Genomic DNA, 25,146 nt, shown 5'->3' on the forward strand with positions numbered 1-25,146 from the left:
TTGCCTTGCAACCCCCCCCCAAAAAAAATAATAAGGGCCCCTGCAGCAACGGAGAAAGGGTGCCTCTCAAGACAGCTAGTGAAGAACTCAAAAAGTTTCTCATCATCAAAGATCTTGACAGGCTAAATGTTTCAATAGCTAGAAGCAGCTGGTGGCTTAGTGGATAGGGCACCAGGCCTGATGTCAGACGAGTTCAAATCCAACCTCGTACACTGGCCCCGGGCAAGTGTTTTAATCTTTTTTGCCTCCTGTTTTCTCAACAATAATAAAAGGAGAATGCCAATGTCACTTCCCAGGATTGTGAGGCTCAAATGGTTGAATATTTGTAAAGCACTGACATAAATGGATACTATATAAATATTTAGTTCCTCTTAACATCAGAAATTTTTATCAATAGAAATAACGTGAAAGAAGATACATCACCAGAGGCATTGCCACTACACCCAAAGGTCTGTGAGCCTTTACGTGACTTAGAGACCAAACCACCTCTGCGCCTATTAGATGGTGAGCTTCCCCAAGGCTTAACGTCATCATCCTTTGCACCAAGTAAGTGCTTTGTATAAGACTTGTAAGATTATTAGCCGTTTCACAGTGGTAGGGGTGGAGGATTTGAGCAACAAAGCAACCGAGATTTTATCACCCAACCAACAAATTGGGCAAGGTGATCAGAGACTCACTGATGTTAAGCAGAGCTGTCCAGCCTCTATCGCGAACTATCCTAACAACCCAACATATCCAGGCCTGTTACCAAGTCTTGTCCTTTATAGTGTTATAGCATCTCTTACACATTTCCCAACCCCCTGGCAGAGGTCCTCATCCTCTCACCCCGGATTATTGATAGGACGACCTGCCTCATCTACTCTTAAGTCATCTTCCACCCATCTGCTAGAGTAATCTGAAGTTCAGCTCTGTCTTTCCCTACTCAGGCTTACTACTGTTTTACCTCCTAGATAAATAGAAAATCCTCTTGACTATAGCTTTCCAGTCTTTGTACACTTTCCTCCCTTCCAAGTATTCTTCAATCCAGTCTCTGGTGTTTGTTCACACATCTTCCAATTCCATTCTCACTGGCTGTCATTTCCTTCTCTCCTTTCCTTTAATTCTGAAATTACCACCAATTTACAACTTCTTGTTGGTATGCCATTGCTTGGATGTTGTCTCCCCCATTAGAATGTGAGCCTCCCTTGGGGGTAGGGACTCTGTCCCTTTCCATGTATCTCTAGTAATTAGCACAGTGCCTCATACATATTTAATAAATGCTTGTTGCCTGAATTATTTAACTTTAAAGAAAAAACTGTCTTCTAGCCACAGAGTCCTTGTGGTAAATTATATTTATAACCTTTGAGACTGCTTATATTTGTTGGAGAATTACTTTTTTGGGGGGGGTTCCTCTTGTATATGTCCTGATCCTTAGTATTCCTTCATTGCATTTGATATATTCTGTTTATTTTTATATCCAGCCTTGGTTCCTGGTTTGGGATTTTGCACCAGGGTCAGGTCTGTCATGTGTTTACCTGACTTCAAGGCAGCTTCCCTGGCAAGATCTCTTTCCTGATGTTCACAGGTTTCTGCTGCCTTTTAATCTTTGGCTTTATGATGAAGCTGTTATTTCTCTTTAGATCTATTAATCATTAAATACATATATAATAATTTATCAGTCTGGTACCTTTGTTCATTTGTTTCAGTTGTGTTCAACTCTTTGTGACTCCAATTTAGGATTTTCTGGGTAAAGATACTGAAGTTGCTTGCCATTTCATTTTCCAGCTCATTTTACAGATGAAGAAATTGAGCCAAACATGGTTAAGTGGAAGTTACTGGAGTATAACCGAGAGAACATGACCTTGGACATTTCTCTATATTAACCAGAATTCCCTTAGACCAACCATTCTAAAAAACTGGAATTATTCTTTTAAAAAGTGAATAAAATATACTTTTCCTCTGGAGTTCCATTATTAAGGACATACCCCAAGTGGATCAAAAAAAGTTCCCACGTACACCAAGATAAATAGCATTTTTATAGGAGCAAAGAACTAGAAATAGTAAATGCCTATCATTTGTAGCATGGCTAAACAAATTGTGCTTCATTGAATATCACCACATTAAATGAAATAATGGACATGAATTCAAAGATATAAGAGAATCTGTGCCAAATGAAGAGCTAAGATTAAATGTAATGACCAGACTAGGACTCAGACAGTTAAGAGGTGAGGGGCTAACAGTGTGGTATATTAGAAACCCTGTCAGATCTGGTTGATCTATTGTCAGTTTTGCTGATTTTTTTTTTATTCCTTGTTACAAGGGATAGTTCACTGGGTAATAGAAATAGAAGGCCCCCTTATTATTATTGGAGGGTATGTCTTAGATTTCTCAACTGGTTCCATTCCACAAATTTTCTTTGAGTTCTTTTTATCTACATAGATGTAGAAGTAAGGGATAGAAAATTAGACCATGTTCTTTCCTAGGTCCACAGAGACTTAGAACACAAGGCAGAAGGTATTGGGTCCTAATAGGGATGGGAACTGAGCCTGGAGGTGCCTAGTGAGGAAACTCCCTCTACCTCTGCAGGTCAGCACCTCTTCATCCTCAATCTTAGAGGTGTCAAAGTATTTCTGAAAGGGCAGGATACTTGCCTAGGGTTAGAAAACCATTACTTGTCAGAGACAGGATTTGACCCTAGGCAGTGTTGGCTTTATCTCTAGCTGACCCTTAACTCAAAAATCATACCACAAATCCTAGTCCAGAGGTGGCCAAGACTGATTGCTAAACACTAAGCCTATCCTTCAACAGGGTTCTTGACCCATTCCTGAATGGGTCTCACCAGTCATTGCTCCTAATCTCATTTTCCCATCTCGCACATGGTACCTACCTTGAATCTTGGTATATTACAAGCAAGCATTACTAGTTTGCAATCTACTCAGTGTGTTCTGACCAGCTTGTTCTACTTAAGTATAAAAGAACACTGACAAATGGTTAGAGGCAAGGACAATCCAGAGAGATCTGTTAAAGAGATTGCCATACACATCCAGAGAGAATACAGATTCTGAATGCAGAGGAAAGCATACTATGTTCCCTATTTAAAAAAAAAATTAAGGCAATGGAGTTAAGTGACTTGCCCAAGATCACACAACTTGGCAATTATTAAGTGTCTGAGGTCAAATTTGAACTCAGTTCCTCCTGACTCCACTGTGCCACCTAGTTGCCCCCTATGTTCACTTTTTAAAACTTCTTTTATGTTTTTTCTTTCTCGTGTTTTTTTGCCCCTTGGTTCTAATTCTTTCGCAATATGACAAAAATGGAAATATGTTAAAAACAATTATACATGTACAACCTATATCAAATTGCTGCCATGGTGAGGAGAGAGGGAAGAGAGGGTGATAGAAAAATATGGAACTCAAAAGCTTGAAAAAAGATGAATGCTGAAAACTATCTTTGTTGTAATTGAAAAATAAATAAATGAATTAATGAGCAAAGAAAAAAGAAAAATGGACAGAGGTATCTTTCACAGCTAGGGCTAGAATTCTTAACTAAAGAGATAAAGGAAAACAAGATAGATAATTTCAATTATGTGAATTTGAAAACCTTTGGGACAAAAAAATGTCATTAGGATAGGTCAAAACATGATGAATAAAACATCTTTCTATCAAAAACTTTGAATAAGGGGGGTCTAATAGCCAAGCTATCTAAGGAATTAATAAATATATGAACAAGAGGCATTTCCCAGGGGATAAGTAGCCAAAATATATGAACAAAGAGTACTCGGTTTTATATACTATTAACCTCATGGTAGATTGCTCCAAGTTCCTAATAATGAGATGTAAATCAAATTAACAGTTTTTATCTCATACCTAACAAACTGACAATGATAAAAGATGGGCTGGCCAATGTTAAAAGATGGGAGTCATTTTGCAGGGGATGTGGAAAGAGGGAAGTTCTGAATTGGTTCAACCAATCAAGTAAGCAGTTTGGAATTATATATATATTTTTAAAGTAAATAAAATTTCCATCCTCTGACCCAGAAATCCCATTGTTAACCATATATTCCCAAGGAGTCAAAAGAAAAGTCCCATATTCACAGAAGCAAGTTTAGGGATAGAGGAGGAAGAAAAGAACTGGAAACAAAATAAATGTCCATTAAAGGAAGACTAATGAACCAAATTGGTTGGTTGGTTGGTTAGTTTTTGGCCTTCATTATCAAAGAAGACCAAAACGATATTATGCTTGAGAGAAATTACAGTGTGTCTGACTGTAGTTGATTAACTCAATACAAGCTCGGAATGCTCTACCACAGATTGGGCACAAATAGTCCATGTAAACACCTAAGATAGGTACTCTAAACTTATGATTATAACATTTCCTTTGAGCTGTTTCAATTCTGCCTTCCTCATAGAGCACAACACCCTCACGCCATGCTGGATGGTCCTGTGCCAGAGTCTCCCATGCTGCACAATCATTTCTAAAGTTCTTCAGTGAGACTGGTGTGTCTCAGTATTGCTTTTTCTGACCCACTTGTGAGTGCTTGCCTTGTGTGAGTTTTCCATAAAATAGGGTTTTTTTTGTCAAGCATCCATCTGGCATTCTAACAACATGTCCAACCCATTGTAGTTTCACTCTCTGTGGTAATGTTGGCATACTAGGTAGTTTACCTTGAGAAAGGACCTCGGTGTCTGGGATTTTCTCCTGCCAAGTGATCTTCAGAATCTTCCTAAGACAATTTAAATGGAAGCAATTCAGTTTCCTGACATGGTGCTGATGGACGGTCCAGGTTTCACAGGCATTTAGCAATGAGGTCAGCACAACAACCCTACAGACCTTCAGTTTGGTAGTTAGTCTAATACTTCTCTCTCACACTTTCTTCCAGAGTCTCCCAAATACTGGCAATGCATGTGTCAACCTCCTTGTCAATGTGTACCTCCTTGGAAAGGACACTAAGGTAAGTGAACTTGTCCATAGTACTCAAAACTCTATTTGCTGTAATCGATGGTTCCACATATGGATGGTGTGGTGCTGGCTGATGGAGCACCTGTGTTTTCTTAGTGTTAATTGTTAGACCAACATTAGCAAAAGCAGCAATTGATCCATACTTTGTCTCATCTCAGTTTCAGAGGCTGCATTGAGCACACAATCACCTACAAACAAAAGATCATGCACCAACACTCCCTCCACTTTGGTCTCATAGCCTTTTCAAGTTGAAGATTTTACCATCAGTGCTATTCTTGAGGCCATGTTCATCCTCAGTGAAAGTGTTTGATAACATGGCTGAAAACATCATGCTAAAAAGCCTCAGAGCAAGGACACATACTTGTTTCACTCCACTAGTGAATGGGAAACTCAAGAGCATCGTCTACTATGCAGAGCCTGGGCATGCATGCCATCGTGAGATTGAAGTACTATACTGATGAACTTCTCCAAGGCAACCAAACTTAGACATAATTTTCCATACCCTCACAACTGATGGTATCAAAGGCCTTGGTCAGATCTACAAATGTTGTATACAAACCTCTATTCTTTTCCTGGCATTTTTTCCTGGAGTTGTTGGTCAACAAACACCATATCAACTATTTCGCTACCCTATCTGAAGCCATACTGGCTCTCAGGGAGGTGACCATCTTCCAGGTGAAGGATCAGCCTATTGAGAAGTACTCTGGCAAGAATCCTACCAGCAATGACTAAAAGAAAGATACCCCTGTAATTTGTCACAGGACAATCCATTCCCTTTACCTTTATAGAGATAGACAATGTAAGCATCCTTGAATTCTTGGGGGATAACCTCTTCATGCTATATAACCTGGAAAATTTCAGCCAGTTTTTGGATGAGCAATGGACCCTCCACCTTGGAGATCTCAGCTGGAAAAATACTTTGCCACTTGAAAGGAGTCTAATGGAATTCAAAGCCTCTTCTTCAGTTGAAACTTCAGTTAGGGACTGATTGACTTCAACTTGGGGTAAATGGTCAATGACTTCTGCATAGATTGATGATGGTCTGTTAAGAACACTATGGAATAGGGGCGGCTAGGTGGCATAGTGGATAAAGCACCCTGGAGTCAGGAGTACCTGGGTTCAAATCCGGTCTCAGACACTTAATAATTACCTAGCTGTGTGTCCTTGGGCAAGCCACTTAACCCCGTTTGCCTTGCAAAAACCTAAAAAAAATAAAAAGAATACTATAGGGCGGCTAGGTGGCGTAGTGGATAAAGCACCGGCCTTGGAGTCAGGAGTACCTGGGTTCAAATCTAGTCTCAGACACTTAATAATTACCTAGCTGTGTGGCCTTGGGCAAGCCACTTAACCCCATTTGCCTTGCAAAAAAAAAAGAACACTATGGAAGTGTTAGCCCATCTCTCTAGGGTCATGTCCCTATCATTAATCAATGTGGATCCATCAGTAATGAGTAACTGAGATGAACCATATGTCTCATAAATAGCCTTCAGGGCATCTTTATAAAAGCATTTTGGTTTGTTACTGTCTGCAGAAAATTGAATTTCATCTTCCTTCTTACTGAGCCAAGAGTTCTACATCTCCCTAGGCTTCACTTGTACTATATTTTTTGATGGAATTAAATGCTGCCTTCTTAGAAATTGATGAACTATGCTGCTGGTAAACCCTATGGAATTTGTGTTTTTCATTTAGCATTTTCTGTATTTCTCCATCATTTTCAACAAACCAGAAATGCAGTTCTGTATACCAGATCACTGAAAGCTGCCCACTTTTTTTCTGCTCCACTGTTGCCAAAGTGTGTTGCCTCAGTTTTCCCTCCAAATAAGTAACAAACTGTTCTCATTCAGAGCGATACTCTAATCTCTTGACAGTAATTCTTTTAGTTTTTCATTTTGCCATGGAGCTGTTTCTTTGGTTTAATGTGAATATTCAGCTTGGGGAAGATGAGTCTGTGATCAGTCCAGCACTCTGCACCACACATTGGCTTTTTCACTCTTAATTCTTGTCTGTCTTTTCTCCTTACAATAACATGGTCTAATAGATGCCAATGTTTGCTACCAGGATACATAAGGACGTTTTATTACCTTTAAATAAACAGAAGACAGTGTCTATGATGAGGTCATGAGATGAGCAAGTCTTCAAAGGTAGATAGCCATTGCTATTGTTGTTTCCAACTCCATTCCTCCCAAGGACTCCCTATCATGTCTGGTAGTCTGAACCTACTCTTGCATTGAAGTCACCCAGAATTATAAGCTTGTCCTCTTTGATGATAAGGGTCTCCAGGTCTTCATAAAATTGTTCTTTAATTTCATCAGTGTTCATCATGGTGTGAGCATAGGTACTGATGATGATGACATGGTATTTTCCTGGAAGTGGCAATCTCATTGTCATGAGCCTGTCTACTCCTTTTGGTAGGTATTCAAAAATGTTGACTAGATTAGTTTTTTTCTTATAGGTTTTTTTTTACAAGGTAATGGGGTTAAGTGGCTTGCCCAAGGCCACACAGCTAGGTAATTATTAAGTGTCTGAGGTTGGATTTGAACCCAGGTACTCCTGACTCCAAGGCTGGTGCTTTATCCACTGCGCCACCTAGCTGCCCCAGATTGGTTTTGATTGCAAAACTACCCCAGCTTCAACTGCATTGTGAGATCGCCATCTGCCGCAGTAATCAGGCAAGAGTTGGGTAAGCAGACAACTTTTAGGGCACCTTTTCTAGCCCCTTCCTCAAAACAGAAGGTGAGCATTGTGATCCTTAAAAGGGCTGCTCAGTCACCTAGGGGGCTGCTGAATCTCATTACTGCTTTCAGTGCAGAAGCAACCCTATGGCCTGGGCCATCTGTGTACAGAGTTGTGACTCCAGCTCCCATTGTATTTGCACTTGCTGCTTTGTCACTTACCTGTTGCCACAGGACTTTGTTGCATAGGTTAATTGGATTAAGTAAGGTGTAGCTGCACAAAGTCATCAGCCTCATTCTCTCTTTTTTTTTAGGGTTTTTTTTGCAAGGCAGATGGGGTTAAGTGGCTTGCCCAAGGACACATAGCTAGGTAATTATTAAGTGTCTGAGGCCAGATTTGAACCCAGGTACTCCTGACTCCAAGGCCGGTACTTTATCCACTGCACCACCTAGCTGCCCTAGCCCCATTCTTTCTTCCAAAGTCATCATGAACCAGCATAGCAAGACAGAATCAAGACAACCAGTAATGGCTTTAGATGTGGTGGATGATCTTGATGTCTTCAATGTCTACCCAAGCTCTAAGTACTTCACAGCACCTGTTCCAGTTGGGTTCATGGCCATTGGAACGAAGTGTTCTCCTCTGCCCATTCCACCGGTGGAAGACTTCACATACTTGGGGTAGACACCCCCACTACTCACTGAGACTCCCTCAGTTATCTTCAACCTGGTTTAGCCCACCTTTTGAAACAATTTGCCAGGGGGTAGCCTCTGTGTGTGTTACAGCTTCTTGAAGCCAAAGGTGGCTCAAGTAGACATCAAAGGTCCACTTGACACCAAGGTACTCAACTTCCTTGAACACAAGTTACATCCCTCTCTGACCAATTAAAGTGGCAATTTCACTGAAATACTTTTTTTCTCTTTCTAGATCTGTTATATGATCTAGTTTGTTATAGTAATGTAAAAGCCTCCCAACAAATTGGTCTCTTTGATACCAACATTAGCCTCCCCTGTCCATGTTGAGAGATCCAGGCTCCTAGTATAACCCTTCTCAGGAACCTTCAGTATCAATGAAAAAGAACCCCAAGTTTTTAGTTTGGTATTGAGGACCTTTGATGAAACAGCTCCAAAAAACTGTGCACATTGTGTCTGGTGCATCCACAGGAGCTCCTATCTGCTTTGGTGCCAGCTGCTCAGCAGCTGGCACTCTAAGACTGGCAGGCTAAGTCCATAGCTCAAACCCAAAGGCAGAATTATAGATGTTTGTCTGACTCCAAAAGTCTACCATAATGTAAGGTGAAGGACTTAAAACAGCTCTGATGTTATTGTTCATTTATTTACACTAGAATGCGCAATCAAGGCTTAACCTATGAAAACCCTGGACACCATTTCTATCAGAGCAAACTTCCAACATTTGGTGTTGAGTTTCTGGTGCATTTTAAAAAGGAGTTAGAAAGTGATTAGTATACTAAAGAGACATTTATGGAATGGATTGGGTGAAAGAACCGTGGAATGCTTGGCTGAGAGAAGCCTGGAGGGGTATGGGAATTATATAAAGTATTGGTTTGAGGAAAAGAAATGAGAAGCTGGGAAGGCAGATTTCAGTTCAGTTTAAAGACAAACTTGCTAGCAATAAGCATTATCTGGGGCTGAACTGGGCTACCTTATTTAGGAGTGAGAGTTCTTTCTGAAGGTGCTTAAAGAGGTGGAATGATTCCTTATTTTGCATGAATTCCCTGAATTATAGTGCAACTCTTAATGAAAAACACACTAACTCTTCCATAACTACAAAAACAGCTGTTGTATATAAGAAAAGGGAAATGGATTTTCCAATCAGGAGATCTGGATTTAAATTCCATTTCTCCTGCTTATTAGCTGTATTACTTTAAGCAGGGGTAGAGAAACTTTTTTTCTGCCAAGGATCATTTGGATATGTATAACATTTTATTTTTATTAATTCTCCCCTTAAAAACTCCTAGATTTGTTGAATTTGGGGTCTGCGGTTGCCTTGGCAGCACCAGAGCCATTTGGCCCACTGACTGGATGTTCCCTGCCCCTGCCTTAGAAAGTCATCTAACCTTTCTGGGTCTCTTTCATCATGATTATAAAATTTAATAAATTTCTTCAGCTATCAGCATACCTAATATGCTGGTCCCTAGCAGCCTCTCACAAAAGGGATCCTTACCCAGAGCCAGACCCTCCTCTGGAGGTTCAGGCCTAGGGACCTATGTGATTGGTAGGAGGATGGGGACAGGTCATTGAGAAGACTGTTGATTTCCCAGGGAACAGCATCCCTTTTAATTTAACTGCCATCCACAAGCAGAAATCTTTAAATAACCTTTTGATTCATCATTGTGTTGTAGAAAGAGTCACGGAACTTGAACCCAGGATACTTGCTATTTACTTATGAAGTCATTTCAGACTCTCCATCTGAAATTTAGGGTTTTGTAGGCAAAGCTACTGGAGTTGTTTGCCATTTTCTTCTTCAGTTCACTTAACATATGAGGAAACTGAGGCCCACAAGATGAAGTGACCAACCCAGGGTCACACAGCCAGAAAATGTCTGAGGCCAAATTTGAACTCCAAGGTTGCTGAGCTTCAAACCCATGAGTTGATGATGACCACTTGTGTGAGCTTGGGTAAGTCTGTTCCCTTCTCTGGGCCTCAGTCTCCTCATCTGCAAAATGAAGATAATAGTAGCTTGCATGTATAGAGTACTTAATTATTCTCCCTATTTTACAGATGAGGAAACTGAGGCCCAGAGAGATTCATTACCTTGCCAGTAATCACATGGCTAATTGGTATTGAAACTGAGCTTTGAGTCTAAGTTCCTCCTAACCCTAAACTCAAATCCCTTTCCACTAAACCAATTAATAATTAATGCTTTCATTAATCATATTTGTGCTGCCTGCTTATCTCATTGGCTTGTTGCATATTTTAAAGTTTTATCAGGGGAGCTTTTATTATTTTAATATCATTAACTAGTTACAACCCTATTTTCCATTTGGCATGGAGACTTGTTGCCTTCCCCTACTCTTCCCAAATTCTTGTAGCTTTTTTCTTATAAACAAGATCCTTCACTCTGCCAGCTAAGGCCCAGTTTTTTCCATAACATGATTCTCCTAGTAGATTATCCTGTTAATGCTGTGAATCAAGATCTCAAATGAAATTTCAACTACTGGTGACCCCAAAGACAGTGGAAAGATTCATGATGGGTGTGAGCATCTTGTATCATGAGGGTTCATATATAGGAGACGTTAAGGCTAAAAGGTAAGCTGGGTATGGGGACAGAGAGCCCACCCTAGTGTTGGTAATTAATCCCTGCCTCTAAAGTCTATGAGTGCAGTCACTCTGGGCCAAATCACTTTGCCTTCCAGTCTTCAAAGACTACAAGTTTCTGACACATCAGTGGAGGGAGGGTCCCACATTTTTGAAGTCATAGCCCCAAACCAAAAGTAAGCAAAAGGAGCTTGGTGATCAGTAAAGGAAATGGTCCAGCTCTGTAGCAAGAGTGAAGGGTGACTAACAGGACAGTGGTGATGCTATGAGAAGAGAGGGTAATAGGTGGAATTCCTCATCCTCTCAACCCATCTCTCCCGTCACTGTCCTTATGGATCAAAATTCTTGAATGACGCTTCCAGACTCTTTTAAAAATGCAATAATAAAACTCCCAACCCTGCTAGGGTTTTCTTCAATAGTCCAGAGGTTGTGTTCCTCCTTCTGGGCCATCACCATCACCTCCATAGCTGACCACACAGGACTCCCCTTTATTTCACAGTCCAGGTGTCCATATGTCTTTATTATTGCATGTAGCAGACAGGACTCCATAAATACAAAACATCTCCAAAATTAACCAAAGAAATCAAATCACAAAGAAATCCCCCACCCCATCACATCCCACCCTCTCCGCCCCATTGGCTTACACTGTGGTGAAATTAACAACTTTGATAGAAAAATAGATCTGTATAGAATGGGGGGGGTTATCATGTATAACTGGGGGTATCATCACAGAATCTCAGAGCTGGGGAGGGGTCTCCGGGGGACACGAGGTATTTCCTACCACCATTTCTTGTTCAGGAATGTCCTTTACAGCATTCTTCTCTATTTGTATTCCAACCCCCCACCCCCAAGTCCATTCCACCTTGAGACAGCCCTCCCTGAAGCTCCCCCATGCTACTCTCAGTCCTGTTCTCAGGGGATAAGTAGACCCAGCCCAATCCCTGTTCCCTCTGACATCCCTACAGATTTATTAAGACAGGTTCTCAACCCCATCAAGATTTTCTTCTTTTTCCAATTGAAACAACACTAGTTCTTTCAGTCCATCCTTAGATGTCACAAACTATAGTCAGAAGTCAACTACCAAACTGGAACATAGGATCACACTCCCCAGGGAGAAAAATAAGCTTCCTGGGGCACTTATAGCCCCAATCTACACAGAGATATAGCCTCCTCAGAAAAACCAGAGATGTTTAGCCTTGGGGAAATAATGTAACTGGGAGTGTGAGGGTGGGGGACATTTTTTTTCTCTTGGTGTAGACTCTTCTTCCCTGCTCTGGGCTCCAAACTACTGACCCATGGCAATCTATTGGGCTGTTCCTGGTCCAATACAGGTCAATCAAGACTAACTTCCCTTTTTTTTCTTGCTACCTCGGCCTCCACAGACTGCCCACCTCATTCCAGACATTGAATTGCGACTTACCTGTACCTCCCAAACCACCAAACTAGGTAACCAGGGTTACCCTACCTCCTGGCTTGCTCTATATACCCTTCCTTTAAGGTCTGGTTCAACTCCCATCTATAGTCTAAGAGGACTTTCCAGACTTTGCTCCTCTGGGCCACTATATGGTGTGGGGAGAGAACCACTAAAGGGCTTTCTAGGAGGTAGCCTGGTAAAATGGGAAAAGCCCTAAGAGTCAAGAAACCTTGGTTTTAGTCTCTGCTCTCCTACTGACTCAGCAACTTTGAGCAAGCTGCTTTTCCTCTCTGAGACTCACTTTATCTATCCATAAATAGGAAGGTTGGACTAGGTTACCTCAGCTCTCCTCTAGGTCAGACATGCTATTATTTTCTTTCCTATACTTCCTGGAGATTGGAGAAGATGGGTTTTTATGTGCTGAGAACAGAGAAATCAGCTCCAGTACTTGGGGCCAGGTACAGAGGAAAGAAGGCAAAACCCCCCACTAGTTTATAAAGGTTTTAAAAATGAGAACCCTGTTTATTGCCCTCCTCCCCCCAGGTTGGCAGCAGGAACATGGCAGATTGGGGGTAAAGTACTTAGAATCTGGACTTCTCTCTGACTCCAGGGTGAAAAGGAACTGGCAACAACAAAGACTGAAGCTAGACCTGCTGAAGAACTTCCAAGGAGGCAGTGATATCTTTGAACAGGACAAGATTCTCATTGGTCTGGGAGACAGGGGCATAGAGGATGTTGGGAGGCGATGACAGGACCCTGAAGAGATGTTAATTCTGGCAAGATCCCAGAGGGGAACAGATGAACAGAAGACAGACAGAATTGTGTCTCTATAAGCACCTGAGATTGGAGACTCAAAGACCAACCCTCAGGTGAGCTAGCTGGATCCCAAGGTATTAGGCTGCTCATCAGTGCCCACCTGTGTTCCTCTCGTGCTTCCTGTTTAGGCATCAGGGTTAGGAAGGGGAAGGGCACCATGGGAGGACCCCTGTCTGGCCCACGCTCTTAGTAGTTGGTCCACAGAGCAGATGTCCCCTTCCAAAGTTTCAACTACCTACCTCCTCATTCCCATCAGTCCAATCCCAAAGGGGGACAAAATCCCATATGTATGTGTGTGGAAGAAAAAAGTGGATGAATTGGGAGAGAGAAGAATTGAGAATGTGTACTTCCCAGAGCCCCTCATCTTCTCTCACAGGCCTGAGGGTCCCACAAATTTGGGAATACAGATTGATTTATGGAGATCAGAGAACAGAGCAAGTTGAGACTGAGGTGGAGAGAACCATGGCCCCAGCCACCAAACTGGCTCCACTCTTCCAAGCAGGCTCTGTATGTTGGGATCCCCAGGGCTCCAAGCTTAGAGGCTGGTGGCTTGAGGTCAGAAAACAGATTAGAAGCCCGAGGAGACCACCAACCTCCAGGCTGGGTATGGTCTCCAAATCACCTGGAGCCCAGCCAGAGAACAGGGCTGTGGGGAATTGGGCAGGTCAAAATAACCGGTGTCCTTGGACTTCACCAATAGGAAGGAAAGGGAGAATCCAGCTCATACTTGAACCCCTTGACCCTGCAGTTCAATTACTCGTGCTCGGAGCATTCGTATCCCACTCAGGAGGATATCCCGATGTGCTCGAGGGAAGATGCCCAGGCTGAATAAGTCACTGTGGGCAAAAGAGAGTCAGGGCCTGCTCTCGGAGAGGGAAGACATTCTACCATCCCTTCCCTCTCCTCTTTCTGAACTCTCCTCCCTTCCCTGCCCTTCCCATCTTTGGCATCTTCTTTCCCCAGGAGATTCTCCTATCACACTGTCCCTTGGCCCTCTTCCCTCCTTTCCGTGGCTCCTAGGTCAAGCATAGGGGCCCTCCCCAGGAGTACATGTGAGGGAGGGGCTCAGATGCCACCCCTGTAACTCTTGACAGAGCATAGGGTCCTTAAAACAAGTTACTATTGGACTAGGAGCCTCTCAAATGCCAGATTCCCCCAAGACCAGGACCTGGACCTCAGCACCCTTTCTTCTATTTCCCAGGACTCACTCAAGATTCATCATGGCCACAGACTCCAAGCAGTCATAACCAGCAGCAGCAAATCTATCCTTGTATTGATCCAAGTTCAGAGCCTCCAACCACTCATCCACAGAACTAAGGGAAGGGAAAGTGGAGAAAGTACAATCACATAGGGAGTCAGTAGTCCAGGGGACCAGAGGAGACAGTCAGAGGAAACTATGAGAACCATCTGGAACAAATGGGAATCAGGAATATGCTTGGCCTTGATAAAAACAACAGGGTTATACCTGGTCAATACTAGGCGAGCATAGCAGGGAGCATGCTTGGACCAGATGGGGAGAGATAGACAGGTTGTTCCTGGCACCTCTGAGGGTATCAGGACATAGCCAGTGTCAGGGTGTCGGGAATGTGACTGGAAGTAATTGGGACAGGCCTGGTATAGACAAGGGAGATTTGGGGGACATACCTGGGACAGGTGAGAGTCAGGATATCAGGGATATATCTAGGACAGGTGAGGTTGTCTGGGACATATCTGGGGCAGGTGAGGGTGGCACTTGGGGGTGTCTCTGGGTCTTCTGCCATCTTGCACAGGATGCTATGGATCTGGGTGAATCTAGGTCGCTCCCTGGGGTCTTTCCTCCAACAATGGAGCATGAGCTGGTGAAGTGAAGAGGGGCAGCTCCGGGGAGCTGGGAGCCGGAAGCCATCCTCAATGGCCTTGATCACCTGGACCCACATTATTGGATGATGACCAGGGCCAAGAGGACGGAGAACAGAGCCAAAGACGACAAAAAAGAAGAAAATGACTTCAAGTCCTTGTTCCTCCCCAACACAGTATACTCAACCTAAGGAGTTGGCCTTGGGTAGGTACTTGGGGGGGGGGGACCAGAGGGTCTCAAGGCAGAACATCAGAGAGCAAGAGAACCTGTCTAAGCTACTGAGTTTTTACACCCTCCCCCAATTCTGGACCAGTGACCACTCACATCTTGACTGGACATGTCCCAATATGGTCGCTCTCCAAATGCCATCACTTCCCACATGAGGATTCCAAAGCTCCACACATCACTGGAAGAGGTAAACTGGCCCAACTGGACAGTCTCAGGGGCAGCCCATAGAACTGGGCTCCGGCCACTCTGCAGGGCCAGGCAAGGAGACTCAACTGAAGTGTAGGCATTTAGTGCCCCTTCTCCCACCCCCATCCAAGGTTTCTCCATTCCTATATTCCCCTTACCTTTTTTTTCCAGTTTTTGCAAGGCAAGGAGGTTAAGTGACTTGCTCAAGGTCACACAGCTAGTTAATTAGTAAGTATCTAAGGTCAGATTTGAACTCAGGTCCTTCTGACTCCAGGGCCAGTGCTCTATTCACTGTGCCACTTAGTTGCCCTTCCCCTTATCTTTACAAGGTGTCCTCTACTGAACCCTTCCACCCTTCATACAAACCCCTGTCCTCTCCAGTGAGATTCATCATGACTAATACCTGCTCCTCTCCCTCTCTCCCTTCTCTTAGAAACTCATATGTGAAGTCCCTTATGCTGATCCCCAAAGTAAGCTGACCAGAAACACACCAGGGTAGGCCTATGCCTCTCGGTATAATTAGGGAGAGGTTGAATAAGGACAGAAGGACAGAATGACTCACCAAGGTAGTGTAGACAGCTTCAGCCTGATCCTGGGGGCCCTGCCCAAAGCCTGAGATCTTGCAGTCAAGGCTGCTGCTGACCAGTACATGACGGGCAGCCAAACCACGGTGGACATAGCCCATCTCAGATAGGTATCGCATTCCAGATGCTACCCCAGGCAGGAGACCCAGCAGCTGGCTCACAGTTAGCTGCCCATCATACCTCTGGGGAAGAAGGGAAAGGAGGGGATGCAGAGATCATGATCCTCCCAGTAAACCCAGATCGCATTCTCAGACTTGAAATCCCTTTTCTTTGTAGAGCTCTTGGATTCCTTCTTTCCCTTTCTTCCCCTATAGGTCCCTAATTCAAGTCACTGTGTTACCTAGGGGTAACAACCTTCCTGACCTTCACCTTCCCATGAGAGCTCATGGAGTATATAGACCAATAAGGTTAGTGGAAAGAAAACAGGACCAAATTTTCATGATAATATTAATTATGACCATGACCATGGCCTCAAAGATCAACATTTTCATAGACTGTTTAGATTCAAAGACCACCTTTTTATGACAACATTTCAAGGTAGGGAATGTAAGTAATTTTATTTCCGTTTTACAAGTAAGTAAGCTGAGGGCCATAGAGATGAACTGATTTGTCTAGCTTGTCTTGAATCTAATATATCAGGCTTTGGTCCAGGACCTGAGAACCCCAGAACTTTCATCCCCCAAGCCCTGAAATTGTGAAGGGAAGAAAAAGTGCTTACTCTGAGAAAATCATCCAGGGCCCCATTGCCCATGTACTCTGTGACAATCATCATGGTGATCCCTAGAACCAGGCAAATAGGACAGAAGCACAGGTTTAACCACTATGTGTTCACATGAGGTCCCTTGTCCACTACCTCACCCCACCCAAGTTTCTGGTTCAAACCCCGGGTAGGGTAGAGATTAGCAGCCTTGGTATGCCCCTGGGATTTTCCTCTGTCCTGAGCAAGGACAGGAACAAAGAATGTAGAGTTGAGGAGTCTATAAGAAAAGAAAGGGGGGGGGAACCCAGAAACTCTGTAGGTTTCTTCAAGTCTGTAAGACTCAAGGTTTGCCAGGCTGGGATAGGTGTGATATGGGAATGGAAGAGAACCTACCTTGGCCAGGGGACTCAAGATTTTGAATTGGAAAAGGTATTAGAAACCATCAAGTCCAATTCCCTAATTTTACAGATAATGCCCCCAGAGAGGGGAAGGGACTTGCCCAAAGTCACATAGAGAATCAATGGCAAAGTTAGATTCAAATCCAACTTTTTAAAATTTCAAAACACCAGAAGATTTAAAACCAATTTTTCTGTGAATGGAGTGAGGAGGCCAGGCTTACACTAAAAGAAGGGCCTAGGGTTGTGGCTACTGAGTGAAGGAATTGTACCCCCTAAAATTTCTTATTTACAGCCCTATCTGTGGATGAAGTAATAATTAACATTTAATAAAAAGGAAGGGAGCATTTGGAGTCCCTGGAGTAGGAGAGGAATGGGAGGGGAAAGGATTTCTTTTTCAGATGATAGAGATTGGATGTAGGAAGGATGAGTGACATAGGTCAGGAGGTACCCAAGATCAAGAAGAGTGACTTGCCTCGGGTGACGACGCCTTCCAGCCTGACAATATTGGAGTGGTCAAACTGGCCTAGAGCACAGGCTGCTGCCAGGAATCGGAGCTTCTGCTTTTCTGAAGCGCCATCCCGTAGAGTGTGCACTGCCACCAGGAGCTCCCGGTCACCTGGCAGCCTCAGGCAACCACTGCACAGGTCTCCAAACTGACCTGCAGGGGAATCGGGCAGCTTACCAGTCAACCCCATGGAACAGGAGGGGAAGGTGCAGGCTCCTCTCAGATACCCTTCCCCCTTCACTTCATCTTCACTTTCCACTACCCCAACTTCACTGCAGAGCAACTGAGCTCATGACCATGAACATGATCATCAGATAGTTTCCCATTTCTAAAACAAATGAAGACTTACAAAGAAGCATTTCCCTTACACCAGTCCTATGAGGTAATGGCAAAAGGTCATGGGCTAGGTTCATCGATCTAGAGTTGGAGGGTACCTCCATCTAGCTTAACTCCTGGCTAAAACATCCTCATTTTATAGGTGAGAAAACTGAGACTCCAAGCCTGGCCTATAGTCACTTAGCAAGTGTCCAGTATTATTGTGGTCTGAGGGCAGTCATAACTAATCATTTTTGCATCTGGGGTAAGGGGGAAAGCAGGACTGAAGGCATGATGAGATAGAGTGGGACAGGGGTGTCATTTAGAAAATGACTTCTGGGGGAAGGAAGTGCATCTCGGAGAACTGCAAATTTTTTAATCTGCCAAAGGATTGATGGCTGTAGGGGAGATGGATGTGTGCTGTTGGGTGAAGGAACCCTACCTCTAAAGTTATACCTCTATCCTCCAACTAATTCTCAATGATCATCACTAGTAGAGGGAATAATCAAAATTCATTTCTCTGTCTCTATCTCACTGTCGCTGTCTCTATCTCTCCCATCTCCTCTCTGTCTTTGTCTTCACTTCTCTCTTTGGTTCTCCCTATATCCATCTCTCACTGCCTCTGTGTCTCTCTTTCTCTCTCCCATCTCTCTCCTTTTTCATATATTATAGGAACAGAAAGATTACAAGGAGACGTGGGCCAGTATAGTGAAACAGTCTTTGCCTTCAAGGAGTCCTCAAAGAGGAGATAAAATATACACATATATGCATGTATATGCACACATAGATAATATGCACACAAATTATTGTTCATTTTCAGCTGTGTCTGATTCCTCATGATTTCATTTGATTTTCTTGGCAAAGATATTAGTATAGTTTGCTATTTTCTTTTGCAGTTTATTTTACAGATGAGGAAACAGGGTTTAGTAATTTGCTTGAGATCACACAGATTTTAAGTGTCTGAGTCTGGATTTGAACTCAGGGAGAAGAATCTTCTTGACTCTAAGTCTGCATTTTTGACACACAATGAAGAAAAGAAGAATGGGGAAGGGGCTAAAAATCCTCTTCTCTCAGGCACTTTAGGGCACTTATTGAATTATATTGTGTATTATAGTTATATGCACTTGAGTTTTATCCTAATAATAAGCTCACGGAACAGGAAACACGTCTTTGTTAAATGTCATATTTCCCATAAATGATGAACACAGGACATGCATATTGTTGTAGCAAATACATGATATAATGAATGCTAAGTGCTTGTAACTAATAATGTTATGTAAATGTTAGAACCATGTTAAGCATCTGGATTTTAAACCACATTATTATAATTCAATTCAACACAATTCCATTGTGCTCAATTCAATACAAATTTATTAAACACCAAATAAATTTGTTATTAAAAAATAAAACTCAATAATGTATAATTATAATGACTAACTGGGTCCCTAAGAGGAAGTGAAAAAGAATATACCTCCCTCCCTCCCTCCTTTGTATAAGTGGGGAACTATGGATGCAGAAGAAAGCATGCAATCCTAGACTTGTTTGATGTGTTTGACTAGTTTATTACTTCCCCCTCCCACTTTTTATTGTTGTTGGGTGGGAGATTAGGGGAAAGTATATTGAGAAAGAAAAGTGATATACAGACAAAGTATTTTTCAAAAAGAATTATTTGTTGAATTAAATTCACACATAGATAACAGAGAATTACCATTCTGAGAGGGATGGACCAAGCACCAAGAATGATGAGAAGAGGTAGGCAGCCTGGGGTCAGGGACAGATATACCTTCTCTCAGGAAAGGACTAGGTGATCAAGAGTATGGCTTTGTACAGTATCATCCCTGGAGTCAGGAGAACCTGAGTTCAAATCTGAACTCAGACACTTGACACTTAGCTGTATAACCCTGGGCAAATCACTTAACCCTGATTGCCTCACTTTGGTCCTCCAGCTAGCCTGAAGAAGACCTGGTCGCTGTTTCCATGGAAACCAAAAATCAATGTGCCTAGTCAGCTCTACCACCATTTATGTGTGTACACATGAGTGTGTATGTATGTGTGTTTGCTGACAGGCTGGGGCCAGGGGAGTGGGAAGGCACTTACCTGTGCCAATGATGCTGTGGACAGACACATTGGAGCTGTCCAGTTCTTTGGCAAACAAATGCAAGGCCTGCATGGGATCAGCACAGTTTTCCAGGTCAATATATGTCCGCCTCGTTGGGACCTTGACTGGTGTGGGGGACAAAAAACAGATACAAGATAGACACGTGCTCAGGAAGTTGTATCAGGGTACTAGTAGGGATGGGTTGCTATCTCTACTTCCAAGTTTGGGAGGGAATCCACCCCCCTCTCTGCATGTGCACACACATAGGTTTCTTGCCCACTGAGAGTGACCAAAGAGAAGAGGTGGTGCTGGTCAGTAAGGAAGGAGAGGCAGGGGCCCCAGACTCACAGTGGAAGTAGAGCTCCTCATCATTGCCATCTCCAAGGCCTTTTCCATATCCACACTGCCTGGGAAACAGAGTGGGGAACACTAAGGAAGGGCAGCACCTGCCCCCCCAGCAGTGCTCAAGTCCTAGACAGGTCTCATTCCCCCCTCACACACACACACACTCATATACATACACATACATACACAAGAGACACTCTGCCGGTCATCCTGGTCAGAATCACAATTTCAGCAATCCCCATATGTATGCCTATTACTCTGAGACACAGAATATCAAAGTTTAGAGGGATCTTAGAACAAAGGTCTCTAAACTTTGTATTTTATCTCCCCACCAGTTAAAACAACACCAATTGAGCCTGCATTTCTGATTTGTATACTTATTTATTTATAAATTGTAGGTCACAGATTGGGAGCTGGAAGGAACTTTGAAGTTACAGGAATCCAACTCTCATTTAACAGAGCAAAACTGCTACTACTACTACTACTACTACTACTACTACTACTAATAATAATAATAATAATAATAATAATAATAAAAATAATAATATTGCCTGGAATTTATATAGAACTTTAGATTTGCAAAGTGCTTCCCATTTGATCCTCACAACCACCCTGAAAGGTCGAATCTATTGTTATTTTCTCCCTTTCACCAATGAGGAAACTGAGATTAAATGACCAGAGTCACAGTCATTATGTAGCTGAAGCTAGATTTGAACTCATGTCTATCCTGTCTCCAGGTCCAGTGTTCTACCACTGCACCACCTACCTGCCTCTAAAGCATATAGAGGTTAAAGGACTTGCCCAGAATCACATCAATAGAAGACCAAAGAAGGAAGTGAACCCATGTCTTCCTGATTCTAAGTCCAATTCTTTTTCATTGCACCATGCTGCTTCTCAGTATATAATGTACACAAATATTACTTACTAATATTCATATTCATCATAAAACCAAAATATAGATATTTTAAATGATGAGATAAAGATAAAATAATATCTTATTCTGTAAGCTAGAGGAACCATGAGAATTTATTGGGAGGAAGTGATATATCATCAGACTTTTCTTTTTTGCTTCACATCCCATGGAGGATGATGGGAGAGAGGTGCTCTTGAGGAGGGAACCTATTGTGATAGTTTAAGAGAAGTGATAACTTGAGCTAAATTGGTGACCATGGACATAGAGAGAAAGGATATATTCAAGTGATATCATGGAGGCAGAAACAGCAAGATTTTGGCAATTGGTTGACTATGTCAGTGAAACAGGGTGAAGGACTAATGATACCAAGGTTGGGAATCTAGATGACTGGAAAGACTGTGATACCTTCAGCAGAAATAGGGGAAACTTGGAAGAAGGATGGGTTTGGGGAAAAAATATCATGTAGTGAGATCTGAGATCAATACTCAACTATCCATGACTGCTCAACTGTGAAACTCACTGAATTCACTGAAAATGAAAATTTAGGTGTTCAAGCTCTTAATAGGCACTGCCCAGAAGAACAAAACCCACCCTCTTAGTGGTACCTGCTGGGGCCATTAAGTGATCTGGAAGCCAGTGGCATCTGTGCAGCTGCTGCTATGGATAGTCAGATAATGGACAGATTATAACTGTCCTGAACAAGTGATATTTGGCAAGGAAGTGGGTATATTGGGAGCTTTCACAATTGTAGGAAGGGACAATTGAGGGTTCAGGGTAGACATGATTGCTTTAGAGATAAACTCCGCAATTTGGCTGCTGTATGGAGGGTTGGGTGTAATCTCATTGGTTGATCAGATCACTGCTCCCTTAAGAGTTATGTCAAGGGGGCAGCTAGGTGGCACAGTGGAGAAAGCACAGGCCCTGGAATCAGGAGGACTAGAGTTCAAATCCAGCCTCAGACACCTAATACTTACCTAGCTGAGTGACCCTGGGCAAGTCACAACCTCATTGCCTTGCAAAAAACAAAACAAAACAAAACAAAAACAAAAAAAGAGTTATGTCAAGACCTTATATTCTAAGGCCACTTCCTTAGAACATAAAAAGTCACAGATCAGAGACCAAACAACATAAAACATGAAGGCTGCAAAAGATCTTAGAACACAGAGGTGTTAGAGTTGGAGGGGACCTAAGAACAAAGAATGAAAGAACTAGAAGTGACTCAGTAACGGAAAATGTCAGAGTTGGAAGAGACTTTAAAACCTAGAACAATAAATTTAGACTTAAGAATAAAAATGAAAGAACTAGGACATAGAATACAAGATCCAGAGGGACCTTAAAGACAACTTGGTCTATTCCATGGTGCCATAAAAATTAATAAAATGTAAAATATACAAGGGAATGTGGAAAGAATATGGAAAGGGAATATAGAGCCAGAGATTTACAGTTAAAAAGGGATCTTGGGGGCCAATGAACTTAACATTTTATAGACTAAGAGCCACTGAGGCTTCATTTTACAGATGAGGAAACTGAGGCTGAAAGAACTCATTGTCCAGATATCATGGAACTGACATAATCAACATCAGCATGATGATATCAATTGCTGTATAATGGAGGATGAGGACTGAGAAAAGCTCCTGAATTTATCAGTGAGGTAAATGGTGCAACTGTATACTGGAAAGAGCCATGGATATGGAGTCATCAAGCCTCATCCTAATTGGACTCTTCCTACCTTCTCACCAACTACAGTCCTATTGCTCTTTAGCCCTTTGTGGCTAAACTTCTCAAAAAGGCCATCTACAATCGATGCCTCCACTTTCTCTCTTCTCACTAACTTCTTAACCCCTTACAACCCAGTTTTCCACCTCACCATTCTACCAAATCTGTTCTCTCCAAAGTTGCTGATGATCTCTTAGTTGCCAAATTCAATTGCCTTTTCTCAATCTTTTATTCTTTTTCCCCACTTTGACCCTGTTGATCACTTTTTTTCTCCCTGATAACTCTTTTCTCTAAGTTTTTGGAATACTATTTCTCCTGGTTATCCTTCTACCCATATGACCATTCCTCAGCCTCCTTTGCTAGATCCTCATCCATATTTCACCCTTTAATCATAGGTGTCCCTGGAGTTTTGTCTTCTCTTCTCCCTCTAAACTGCTTCACTTGTTGAATTAATTAGATCCCATGAATTTAATTAGAGATCCCATCTCTATGCTGATGATTTTGATTAATTTTTTTTTTAGGTTTTTGCAAAGCAAATGGGGTTAAGTGGCTTGCCCAAGGCCACACAGCTAGGTAATTATTAAGTGTCTGAGGCTGGATTTGAACTCAGGTCTTCCTGACTCCTGGGCCAGTGCTCTATTCACTGCACCACCTAGGCGCCCCCGACTCCATGCTGATGATTTTGAAAGCTACCTCTGCTGATCTCAGTCTCACGTCTCCAACTGTCTTTCAGATATCTCAAACTGGAAATCCAAAAGACATTTAAAATCAATACGTCCAAAACCATACCCATTATCTTTCAACTTCCTTCACTTCTACCTTTTCTATAACTCTCAGTTTCATAATCTAGGTGTCATCTTTGACCCTTTTCTATTTTTCACCCCCCCCCATATCCAAGCTGTTGTCAAGGCCTATCTATTTTGCCTTTGCAACATCTCTTGAATATATTCTCTTCTCTCTTCTGTCACTGTCACCTCTCTGATGCAGGTTATTATCCTCTCACACTGGATTATAGCTACTGGTGGGTCTGCTTGCTTCAAGTCTCCATTCTAATCCATCCTCCATTCAGTTACTTAAAGTGATTTTTCTAAATTACATATCTAGCCATATCACTCCAGCTGAACCCCAACCTTATTCAATAAACTCCAATGACTTACTATTGTCTCAAAGAGCATATACAAAATCTTGTTTGGAGTTCAAAGCTTTCATCACCTAGCCTCCTCTTACATTTCCAGTCTTCTCACATATTACCTCCTGCTATGTACTCTCAAAGCCAACAACAGTTGCCTCATATCTTTTCCATGAACAAGACACTCCATATCTTGTATGTTGACTAAGTTTCCTGGCTTCTCTTGGCCTCAGTTTTCTCATCTGTAAAATAAGAGCATTGCTCTAGATATCCTTTGAGGTCCCTCTCAGTTCTATGATCCTATGCCATCTAAGAGAGTCTTTTCAGGAAAGTGGTGGATAGAAGTCAGACTGTGGGGGTTTGAGAACAGAGCAAGTGATAAGGAAGTGGAAACAGTTGTCTGTGTGTGTGTCTGTATGTGTGTCTGTGTGTGTGTCTGTGTGTGTCTGTGTTCATTCTTGGCGTCTAGAGATGGCAGTTCAAGGAGGTGAAAGGGATTAAGCTATTTCAGAAAGGGAGATCCCAGTTCATTTGTAGGAAGAGGGAAAAAAAGTCTGCTGAGGTTGTTGTTTGTCTTTCATGAAAAGAGAAATGAAAGAGTAAAAGGACACCAGGGTGGAGTAGAAAGTCCCACTTCAGCTAATGGCTATCCATATGACCCTGCAGAAGTCACTTTCCTTTCCTTGTTTGTAAAATGAAGTGTTGATCAAAAAGGTCCTTTCCAGGTCTGACTTTCTGATTCTCTGTCTGACTCAAAGTCAGATGGATGAAATAAGGTCCTAGAGGAGGCAGGAGGGGATGGGATCAACAGCACCTCATTTTCTGAGACAGGAGGGAAAAGATGAGAAGATAGAGTAGAAGTTTCAAGGTGGGTATGAAGGTGTCCTGGTGAAGACCTCCCAAATTAGAGAGGGAGAACATGTAATTGGAAGCTCAAGAAATAAGGAATAGCATACCTTACACTTAGCAGATTAATAAATATTTCCCCAACTGATTTGGAAAACCTTTTCCTCCCCTCTATGTTGGCCTATCAGAGCCCTCTATAAAGCAGAGGCATAAGCTGTTTAACAGTTGAT

At 42.5% G+C, this 25,146-nt stretch overlaps 1 protein-coding gene across 2 annotated transcripts in view; it reads right to left on the reverse strand.

Moving 5' to 3' along the window:
* Positions 1-13,837: 13,837 nt before the first annotated feature.
* EPHA10 (EPH receptor A10) overlaps positions 13,838-25,146 on the reverse strand; it is a 40,904-nt gene continuing 29,595 nt past the window's right edge. Inside the window, exons 9-17 of one of the 2 annotated variants that reach the window (XM_074191059.1) lie at positions 20,316-20,374; positions 19,967-20,092; positions 17,522-17,707; positions 16,670-16,731; positions 15,930-16,133; positions 15,278-15,427; positions 14,761-15,020; positions 14,325-14,429; positions 13,838-13,952 (exon numbers count right to left, since the gene is read on the reverse strand). In XM_074191059.1, coding sequence (XP_074047160.1) covers positions 13,838-13,952; positions 14,325-14,429; positions 14,761-15,020; positions 15,278-15,427; positions 15,930-16,133; positions 16,670-16,731; positions 17,522-17,707; positions 19,967-20,092; positions 20,316-20,374 — 1,267 coding nt within the window. Of the gene's footprint in view, positions 13,953-14,324; positions 14,470-14,760; positions 15,021-15,277; positions 15,428-15,929; positions 16,134-16,669; positions 16,732-17,521; positions 17,708-19,966; positions 20,093-20,315; positions 20,375-25,146 lie in introns of both variants that reach the window. The other variant, XM_074191049.1, reaches the window with a different exon arrangement.

Source organism: Macrotis lagotis, chromosome 1 (genome assembly GCF_037893015.1).
Source record: "Macrotis lagotis isolate mMagLag1 chromosome 1, bilby.v1.9.chrom.fasta, whole genome shotgun sequence".
Classification (NCBI taxonomy): Eukaryota; Metazoa; Chordata; class Mammalia; order Peramelemorphia; family Peramelidae; genus Macrotis; species Macrotis lagotis.